The 11245-nt window shown below is 42.3% G+C and overlaps 1 protein-coding gene across 1 annotated transcript in view; it reads left to right on the top strand.

The window, feature by feature from the left end:
- Window positions 1-1967: 1967 nt before the first annotated feature.
- The window catches only part of DUSP29 (dual specificity phosphatase 29), a 29652-nt gene continuing 20374 nt past the window's right edge, over window positions 1968-11245 (top strand). The window contains exon 1 of the mRNA XM_010589246.3: window positions 1968-2217. Coding sequence (XP_010587548.1) covers window positions 1982-2217 — 236 coding nt within the window. The 5' untranslated portion in view covers window positions 1968-1981. The remainder of the gene's footprint in view (window positions 2218-11245) is intronic.

The following is an 11245-nucleotide window of genomic DNA, read 5'->3' as shown; positions in this document are numbered from 1 at the left end:
TCAAACACACACAAAGATAAACAGTAACTACCTTGTAATTATCATCCAACTCCAACAACCATGCTGCCTCATTCACACCTCCAACTATATCCTCCCCAGACAATATTATTTTTTTCTAGCTATATCATTTATGAAGAAGATATTAGCTTATTCTGTGGCTACTTCAGTATTTATTTCTAAAAGATAAGGCCCTGTGGTAAAATTTACCATGTTCCTCTATTCTTTGAATTTCCTGTAAGTTGGTTGTTATATTGAGACTCTGAGAAGATTCAGGTTTGTGTTCCTCCATCAAGGCACGTAATATTCGATCACCTTTCCTGATATTGTTAGCACTCAGTGCTCAATGCCTAGATCTATTAGTTCATCAGGCACTGTGAAGCGGCGAGTCCTTCCTTCTATGTTTATTATCTGGAATTCTTCCATAAAACAGAAACTTCCTCTTGTCTACCCAGTAGTACTGTTAGCATAGGAAAGGAACAATCAATGCTAGATTTTTTACTTTATCAGTCTTCAAAATAGCGAGTTGGTTCCCCAGCATTTTGTTTTGCTTAAGTATCATTATGATTTAAATGTTTGGTGTGTTTCAATCCACAGCAGTTATTTTTGCTGTTAATGTTCGAACTGTCCCATTTTGACAAGTGGGAGCCTCTTCAAATTGTATTCCGAGTCATTTTTGCATGATTCTAGTGGTTAAGAACTACAGCCGGTAACCAAAAGGTCAGCAGTTCGAATCCACCAGGCACTCTTTGGAAACCCTATGCGGCAATTCTACTCAGTCCTATAGGGTCACTTTGAGTTGGAATCGACTTGATGGCAACAGGGTTTTTTTGTTTTTTTCTTTTTTAGTGGCCGTTGAAGCTACTAACCCTTATTTATAGCCTTCCCCTTCTCACATTGGATCCTTCATCTCCCTTGCTCTAAGCAATTATTTTTTCCCAGAGGACTAAGGACATGTGTTATGAACAGCCTCAGTGTATGATTTTCCTTGTGCCTACCTCATAGATTGTTAAAAAGAGCAGATGAGCTAATAATTGTAAGTTCTTGGAACAGTGCCTGGTGCAAAATAAATGCACTGTAAGTATTTGTTAAAGAAATAAATTCCTCCCCCCATCACTCACCTCCTTGCCTCTCAGTCATCCCACCCTTTTCTCCTTCCCTCCAATCTCAGGGTACAACTTCCCTTCCCAGACTCCTCGACTACAAGTGTACATTCTCTCAGCTCAGGGAACAGATGCGGCCTCATTTCACAGCAGATTCATTTCTTTGGGGACAATGGAAACTCTCCAGCCGCACTCCACTTGCAGAGCCTGACAAGCTCTCCAAACACCCCTGTCAGTCTGCAGACACAGCTTCCTACCTTAAAACATCTCTCTGACCCACTGGTAAATTAACACAAATGCCAGCCTCCCGATGTGAAAGCCATGAACACTGACTTCAACTGCCCTAACATTTAACTAACCCTCAGTTTCCTTCCGCACTAAGGCTTTTGAAGGCCTGCTGGCCTGTGTGTGTGGCTGCTCACACCCAGACCCTGGATTTACAGACGTACCCTTTCTGCTGGTTGCTTCCTGCAGATGTTCATTGTGCCCAAGGCCTGGAATGCTAGGAACCTTCTGGGCTTTCCTATTTGCATTCAAAATGGCCTAACCTAGCACATTACAGTCAGATAAAGGAAAAAGTAGGAAACAAAGAAGGGGTAAAATCTAAAAGAAATTTGGCAAAGGACCAGCCCCTTCCAAGACTTCTTAGGCCCAAAGCTGAAAATCCACCTCGGCTTGCCTCAGAGGCCCCCACCTCCCCCTGCTGGGATGTTGCAGGGCTGGAATGTTGGGAAGTTTGTTTAACTGTCATCGTGGCCTCCCTATGTGGCTGAGGAAGAGAAAGCAGGAGCACAGCAAGCCAGAGAAATGCCTGCCAAATTTTAAGACTAGCTTATTTCCACCTTTGTGTCCCCTGCTAACCCCAATCCTGCCCCTCTGTCATGACCAGCTGCAGAAAGAAAAGAAAATCCTTTGGCTCCAAAATGACTTCCAGAGCACCAAAGACAAGCCTCAAGAATGCCTACCCATCTGCCAGGAGGCTGCTGCCGAAGGAGGAGAGGGAGGCGGAGGACTACTGCACCCCTGGAGCCTTCGAGCTGGAGCGACTTTTCTGGAAGGGCAGCCCCCAATACACCCATGTCAATGAGGTCTGGCCTCAGCTCTACATTGGTGACGAGTAAGTGCTGGGCCGAGTCTTACCTTTGGCCTCACCTGGGAGGATGCAGCCACCCCTCCCCAGGTCACACCTCTCACTGCTTTCTAGGCGTGAGCTATTGCTTTTTGGGTTAGTTGTTCTCTGAGAACTCTATCAGTTAGGACTGGGTTTATCTTCATATTACAGAAAACTCAGAAAAAGGGTTTAAACAAGATGAAAGTTCTCTTTCCCATAAATGAAATCCAGAGGAAGGTGAGTTGGGGCTGGCATGGTGATTCCGGGGTAATCAGGAACTCGGGCTTCTGTGTTTCTGTTCCACCGTCTTAGGGCATGACTTCCTTCCTAAAGGTTGCTGTGTGGTCCAAGATGGCTGATAAGAGCTCCAGCCATCAGAACTATAGGATCCAGACAGCAGGAAGATGGAGAAAAAAGAAGAGTAAAGGGGCATCTTTCCAAAGGAAAGTCCCACCCAAGACTTCCACTGCCCCTAGCTGCAAGGGAGGATGGAAAACGTAATCTCTTAGCTGAATAAATCCGTTCTTAGATTGATGGCATATCAACCTAGGTTGGGATGCATGGTAGGGCTGGCAAAGTTGAGGTCCCCGTCCCCTCTAGATTTTTATTGCCACCATTTCCTACTCCTCAAACAATCAGGAAATGCCTACTGTTAATAATAATAATAATAGTGATTGTCATTTATTGAATACTGTGCTAAGTGTTATTGAAATAGGCACTGTGCTAAGCATTTTGAATGCATGATCTAATTTTTCATTCTCAAAATAACCCAATGAAAGAGGTGGTCTAATTACTCTCATTATACAACAAGGAAACTGAGGCAGTTAAATAACTGGCCCAAGTTCCCACAGCCCAGTAGGTGGCAGAGTTGGGATTCAAACACAGCTCTGCCCAATGCAGAGACCTTGGTCATACCACCACATCTGCTCCTTCCTCCTTCCCCGGGATGTCCCCCAATTCATGCTCAATCTCTCCAAAAAAAAAGGATGTTGCAGGACCCCTGCATGTGTGATTTTAAAGCATTTCTTGCTGATTACAACCTAATAATAATTGTCCAGCCACAGGAAGATCCCCTTACTTTCTTTAAATTTTGAAAGTTACAAAAATTAACGTGCCCTTTTGGACCAAATTAAACAGAGGCATGTAAAAACAAACGGAATAAACTCTTCGTCCTCTCTCAATTCTACCACTGAATAACCAGTATTAAATTTACGTGCACATGTCCACTCTTCAATGTATGCTAATGTAAACATAAGGAAACATGCACACAGATGTGGCTTTCCATTTCTTTTAAACCATTTTTTTTTAACAAAAAAGGAATCATACTAGATACACTGTTCTGCACTTTTCATATTGCGTAGTATAGTTATACCACAATTTATCCAGTCATTTCCCAGCTGTTACCATGGGCGGAAACAACAGGACGGATATACAGGAACCCTCTGTACTATTTATTTTAGCAACAGCTTTTTTTTTTTTTTTTATTGAGGTGTAACTTACATACCATAAAATTCACCCTATTAAAGTGCACGATTGAATGGTTTCTAGTACATTCACAACTCTGTGAATTCTGTATTTTAACGGGGTGGATTTTATGGAATGTAAGTTACATCACAATCAAGAACATTTTTATCACCCCAGAAAGAAGTCCCACCCACATCGGCAGTCACTGCCAGTTATCCCTTCCCCTCAGCCTCTGGCAACCACTAATCTACTTTCTGTCTCTACGGGTTTGCCAGTTCTAGGCATTTCCAATAAATGGAATCATACAACGTGTGGCCTTTTGTGTCTGTCTTCTTTCACACAGCATAACGTTTTCAAGGTCCGTCAAGTTGTAGCATCTATCTGTAGTTAATTCCTTTTTATTGCCAAATAATCTCTGTACTATTTTTGCAACTTTTCCGTAAGTTTAAAATGATTTCAAAATAAAAAGTTAAAATAAAGTACACATACACTTTGGCCCAAAATATCACTAAGAAATGTAACTTACAGAAATCAAAGTAGCAATACATAAGGGAATAAGTTCAAGAATGTTTATTATCGCACTGTATGAAGTGGCAAAAAAAAAAAAAAGGAGGGATCCGAACCTCTCGTTTTTAATAATAAAAAGTGAAACAAATGTAACAAATACATTCTGTTTTCTTATTATAAAAGTAATATACGCTCATTGTATAAATATTGAAGTCTTAATTTCCCCACTTGTAACAGAGTAACTAGAGGACCTTCCTCATGGGGTTGTTTAGTGCCGTGCCTAGGACATAGTCAGCATTCAATAAAGGTGAGCTATAATAATAAAAATAGTGATGACTGTAAGGAAGAAAACTTTTAAATCTCCCAAAACGATCACCGAAAACCCATTACTCCAAAGCCACTCCTATTAACATTTTAGTATATTTCCTCCTGGATTTTCTGTGTATTATTTTTGGTTTTAAAATTTGTTTTTACATACTTATAACCATATTGATTATTCATTTTATTTGTTCACATGGCATCATTTCATAAACATTTCCCCTTGTTGTAGTTTCATATAAGCAATTATAATAGTTATATATGTCAAATGGATACAAGATCATTTATTTAACTACTTCTCTACTATTGAACTTATTGGTTATTTCCATGTTCTCACTTTTATTGATAATGTTGCAGTGGGCATCTTAATGCATAAAATATTTCTCTATATTTAGGATTACTTCCTTATTATCTGACCCTACCAATGGGGAAAGGGAGATTAAGATTTTTAAGACTCACACTGTCTGTCTTTATGCTTGCTGTCCCCTTTGCTTTAAATGCCCCTCCCTTCATTTCATCTGTGTCCAGATCCCACACGACCGACCTTCAAAGTCCATTCAGGTATTCCCTCTACTCTGAAGCTTGCGTTCCCTGAGCCCCATGGTGAGAAGTAAAATTTTCCCTTTGTGTGTTACGTACCTCTCCTGTGGCTTCTAACACTAATGCTAGCTAAGTTGTATTGCATTCTTATCATATGCTGTCCCCTGTGTTGGCTTCATGTAAACCCCACAACAACCCTGTGAAGGACGTTGTCATTATTACTCCCATTTTACAAACGAGCAAACCAGGACTCAGGGAATTCATTCATTTTGTTGGTCAGTCACCATTTCCTGGGCACCTGCTAGGAGCTGTGGCAGACACAAAGAGGAAACTGAGATTCAGAGAAGCTAAGCGACTAGCTCAAGGTCACACCAATAGTAAGTGGCAGAATTTACGCTCAAACCCAAATCAAGGAAACTTGGTCAGTCAACAGAGAAGCTATTTCACAGTTGAGGAGAGGAGAAGAAACCTGTAGAAATGTAACAGAGAACAAAAAGAGAAGCAGGTAATGGAGGAGAATGAGTGTGGGGTTTGAGTCCTGGCTCTCTCAATTATCAGTTGTGTGATGCTGAACGAGTTATTTTACTTCTCTTTACCTTATATGGCAATACTAATAGGCCTTATAGGGTGAAGTTTAAATGAATTCAAACAAGTGCTTACAGTAGTATCTGGCACATAGTAAATGCTCAATATGTTCTTGGTATTATCATGGCTCAAGAAAGCTTCACAGACGAGGTAGATTCCAAGACTAACTTTAGAAGATGGGTAGGATTTCAACAGAATTTCAGGCAGAAGGAACAGGATGGGAAAGGCATGAAGATGAGAACAAACAGTGCAATTTATCTGGAATATAGGGGATAGATGTTGTAGAAAGTGCACTTTCTGAAGATCTAGGGTTGACCCAGATCTTCAGAAAGCTCTACCACTGTACAGTTAGCTTGGTCTTAGCTGTGCGGCAATAGCCCATGGCCCCAACACCTCAGGGGCCTACCACTCAATGGTTTATTTCTCCCTCATGTTAGAGGACTGTGATGGGCCTGTGCTCCAGGTCATCTTTACTCCAGGCTGATGAGCAGCTCCTATCTGGGATATTGCCAATCTTGTGGCAGGGAGAAAAGAGAGACTTGGCAAACAACAAGTTGGCTCAGAAGTGACACATGCCTACATTTCATTGGCCAAAGCAAGTCCACACCAAAGCCTCACATCAATAGGCAGGAAAGTATAATCTACCCCAAAGATAGCACCACCGACCACAGCCACCTGGTACGGTGTAGTGGCTTTGAGCAGGTCCTTTTATTTCTCTGGGCCTATGTGCTCATCTCTAAAAATGGTTACTAAGAAGATTCCAAGAAATAAGGAATAGGATAGCATTTTGTAAATTATAAAGTAATACACAAATGCGAATGTTATCGTTATTAATTAATGACTGTTACTTAAGTGAGAAAGAAGTCTGGAAAGGTAGGTCAGGTCCAGCTGATGGAAGGGTTGAATGCTGGCCAAGGGACTTCACTCAGGGAGCCATTGAGAGTGTTTGAGCAGAACTGACATGTTCTAGTTAAATGAGGACTTGACAAAGGGTTGATGCAATAAGATATGCTTGCCTCCTTGACATTTGACCATAAACTTGCCTCTTTCACTCAAGAAAATGTCACTACCCTTTAAATTCAATCCAAAACAAACATGCTCATGTACAGTCCAGGCAGGCTCTGTGCCAGGAGTGTGTTACCTGTGTGCCCAGCTCGGGGAGGGAGGCTGAAGTCAGCCAAGCTTGGTGCTTGTCCCTGATCTCTGCTCACCACTCACTTAACGAGGTTAAGAAGACTCACAGATGCTTATTGAAATAACAATTAATTCCACAGCCAATGCGGCTGGGAGCAGGCCAAGGGCTGCCTTTTGTTTCCTGGTTTCTTTGTAAGTGCTGCCAGAAGCAGGAAAAGCTCAGAGCTGGCTCCTTATGAACAAGTTTTAATTTGATATTTGCATTTAGGCTGAGTTTTTCCTTTCCCTAAAAGCACCTCCTCTGGGCCTTCTCCAACTCTTGCTCCTCCTCCCCTCTGCAGACTCTGTTCTGGCCTTCCAGGGACCGAGTGGCCTAAGGATGGAAGGACACATCAAAGCCCCATGTACCTGTGGATTTCAGAATTTCTAAAGCATTTTCCAAATCTTAGGATCTCCTGAGGAGATTCACCAAGTGTGGTGTTTGGTAACTCCAAGTCCCCACTGCAGCCTGGTGAGAAGAGGCCACAGAAAGGAGGGATGTGGCTGGTGCTCAGAGAGCTGGTCAGTGGAGGCGGTCCAGCCAAGCCAAAATCCACCTTGTGGATATTCTCTCAAGGAAGTCTTCCTCCATCAAAGGATAGCCCCTACCCGCCCCCTCCACCAGGTTCCCAGAACTTGGTACAAAAAAAAAAAAAAAAAATCAAATCCATTGCTGTCAAATCAATTCTAACTCACGGAGACCCCTAGTGTGTAGAGAATTGTGCTCCATAGGGTTTTCAAGGCTGTGACCTTGAAAGGTGCCACTTCCAAGGTGCCTCTGGGTAGATTCGAATTGCCAACCTTTCTGTTAGTAGGTTTTTGCCACCCAGGGGCTCCATTTCACAACTTGGAAGGGGGTCTGAATCTGTGGAAATTGTGGGATCAGCATGGAGCAGAGCAAAGCAGACCTCAGGGCACGTAGTTCAGGAGCTCACATGTGGCCACTATGTGTGGCCTTTGGCAAAACATTTTTTTTGTTCTAGGCCTCCATCCCTTTATTTAGAAAATAAAGGGTTGATTTCAAAGGTGCCTTCCAGCTCTAAAATAAAACTCTTTAAGAAATGTCCTATTAAATAAATTAGGCTTTATTAGGCTCGAGCACATACTTGTTTTATTACTTTTAAGTCATTCAAATTAGATTTAAATTAGGTTAACCAAGTGTTGCCCTCCAGAGAGCTGGGGACTGGCATCAATGATGAGATAAGAACGACTCATCTTCTCTTATCAAACAGCAGTCCCTAAATGGGTGCTTCAAAAGTGCTTGACAATGCTTGAAAGCACTAAATTTCTGTAATTTAAATATTCTCCCCTTAATCTCCATCACATCTTTCATTTGCTTAGCAAAATCTTTTTTCATTCTTTTTTTTTTTTCCCTTACAGTCAGTCAGCAGGAGGGGAAATACCTCAGGCTGCTGTCAAAACTATTGCAAATTCCTAGGGAAAACAGCCTACCATAACGAGGCTTGGCTGAAACTGGGTAATTGAGAAAGTTTTTCCTTCTGCATGCTGTGGGCATCCCTGTGAACCAAGACCAGGCACTGTTAAGCGGCTTTGCCACTTGACTGGTGAGGGCTTGTCTTATTTGTCTAGTCCTGCTATAACTGAAATACCATACATGGGTGGCTTTAATAAACAGAAATTTATTTTCTCACAGTTTAGGAGGCTGGAAGTCCGAATTCAGGGCGCAGGTACTAGGAAAAGGCTTTCTCTCTGTCGACTCTGGAGGAAGGTCCTTGTCTCTTCTGAGCTTCTGCTCCTGGGCAATCTTCATGTGGCTTGGCATCTCTCTTCCCCCTATCTCTGCTTCCTCAATTGCTTGTTCAATCTCTTTTACATCTCAAAAGGGATCGACTCAAGACACACCCTACACTAATCCTGTCTCATTAACATAACAAAGACAATCCATTGCCAAACAGGATCATAACCACAAGCATAAAAAAAAAACCTTTGCTTTCAAGTAGATTCTGACTCATAGCAACTCTACAGGATGGAGTAGAACTGCCCCATAGGGTTTCCAAGGAGCAGCTGGTGGATTTGAACTGCTACACTTTTGGTTAGCAGGTTAGGATTTACAACATGTATTTGTGGGGGAGGGGGGACAAAATTCAATCCATAACAGGCCCTAAATAGCTTGCTATTTTTATTAAAACTACAGTTGTCTCCAAGGGCTGGCTTTTGGGATCATAAACAGCCAGCTGCCCCTTCCTATGAGCTCAGCTCCTCTCAAATGCCACTGGACAGCCCACCCTGCCTGAGCTCATTTTTCTGAGACATTGGGTGGGAGGTGTAGTCTCTTAGTGTCCAAAGCCGGTGGCAGGCATCTCCAGGCCCCGCCTTCTGGGGAGGAGGCTGGAAAGTGAGGTGAAGGTAAATGAGCTGAGACAGTCCCGGCTGAGAGAAGGCCCCCCATGGTGCACCTGCAGCTAAACCCTCCCCCGCAGAAGGAAGGAACTAATTTGGCCTCAAGACATCAAGCAGAGCTCAAAGTTGACCTGCTTCCTCAGGATAGGGAATGGCCATTTAGGATGCAGCAAAAAGCACAGCCAAGATGGACAATTTAACATGTTAAAAGAACTAGAAAACCTAGACTCTGAACCTCTAAGCAACAAAGCTGATTTAGGCACAACTGGACAGCAGGCAGGGGCAAGGTGGCCTGGGAGACGCCTGAGGCCCTGGCTTGGCCCCGGCCTTGTCAAACTGGATGACAGCTTCTCAGTGAAGGCCTTAGGCAATGTCCAACCACTTCCTCTGGTGGTTAGCCAAATGCCTACTCCAACCTTTAATACGACATCATTTCTCAAAACTGGGCATCCCATATATTCTTTCTCCCTCTTAGCCTCCACCCTTGGAGGACTAGAGTTTGGGGGCATGTGGCAGACAGTGAACAAATTTCTAATACTTCTCAGTTAAATATCCTGACACCACCCTACAATGACTTTGCAGTCAGACAAGTTGACATCAAGGACATCATATATGAAGAAAGCAAGAGGTCATTAAAAACACAGAAAAGAAAGAAAAGACCAAAATGGATGTCAGAAGAGACTCTGAAACTTGTTCTTGAACATCAAGCAGCTAAAGCAAAAGGAAGAAATGATGAAGTAAAAGAACTGAACAGAAGGTTTCAAAGAGTGGCTTGAAAAGACAAAGTAAAGTATTATAATGACACGTGCAAAGAGCTGGAATTAGAAAACCAAAAGGGAAAAACACACTCGGCATTTCTCAAGCTGAAAGAACTGAAGAAACAATTGAAGCCTCCAGTTGCAATAGTGAAGGATTCTATGGGGAAAATATTAAATGACTCAGGAAGCATCAAAATAAGATGGAAGGAATATAGAGAGTCATTATACCAAAAAGAATTGGTCAATGTTCAACCATTTCAAGAGGTAGCATATGATCAGGAACCGATGGTACTGAAGGAAGAGGTCCAAGCTGCACTGAAGGCATTGGTGAAAAACAAGGCCCCCAGGAATTGATAGAGTATCAGTTGAGATATTTCAACAAACAGATGCAACGCTGGAAGTGCTCATTCATCTATGCCAAGAAATATAGAAGACACCTTCCTGGCCAACTGACTGGAAGAGATCCATATTTATGCCTATTCCCAAGAAAGGTGATTCAACTGAATGTGGAAATTATAGAACAATATTAATATCACATGCAAGCAAAATTTTGCTAAAGATCATTCAAAAGCAGTTGCAGCAGTATATCGACAGGGAACTACCAGAAATTCAGGCTGGTTTCAGAAGAGGACGTGGAACCAGGGATATCATTGCTGATGTCAGATGGATCCTGGCTGAAAGCAGAGAATACCAGAAGGATGTTTACCTGTGCTTTATTGACTATGCAAAGGCATTCGACTGTGTGGATCATAACAAATTATGCATAACATTGCAAAGAATGGGAATTCCAGAACACTTAATTGTGCTCATGAAGAACCTGTACATAGATCAAGAGGCAGTTGTTCAGGCAGAGCAGGGTGATACTGCGTGGTCTAAAGTCAGGAAGGTTTGTATCATTTCACCATACCTATTCAATCTGTATGCTGAGCAAATAATCTGAGAAGCTGGACTATATGAAGAAGAACAGGGCATCAGGATTGAAGGAAGGCTCATTAACAACCTGCGTTATGCAGATAACACAATCTTGCTTGTTGAAAATGAAAGAGGACTTGAAGCACTTACTGATGAAGAGCAAAGACCACAGCCTTCAGTATGGATTTCACTTCAACATAAAGAAAACAAAAATCCTCACAACTGGACCAATAAGCAACATCATGATAAACAGAGAAAAGATTGAAGTTGTCAGGGATTTCGTTTTACTGGGATCCACAATCAACACTCATGGAAGCAGAAGTCAAGAAATCAAAAGACTCATTGGATTCGGTAAATCTGCTACAAAGGACCTCTTCAAAGTGTTGAAAAACAAAAACGTCACCCTGAAGACTAAG

The sequence above is a fragment of the Loxodonta africana genome, chromosome 16 (assembly GCF_030014295.1).
Source record: "Loxodonta africana isolate mLoxAfr1 chromosome 16, mLoxAfr1.hap2, whole genome shotgun sequence".
Classification (NCBI taxonomy): Eukaryota; Metazoa; Chordata; class Mammalia; order Proboscidea; family Elephantidae; genus Loxodonta; species Loxodonta africana.
The sequence above is the reverse complement of the archived record's forward strand: the minus strand, read 5'-3'. Positions and strand labels throughout refer to the sequence as shown.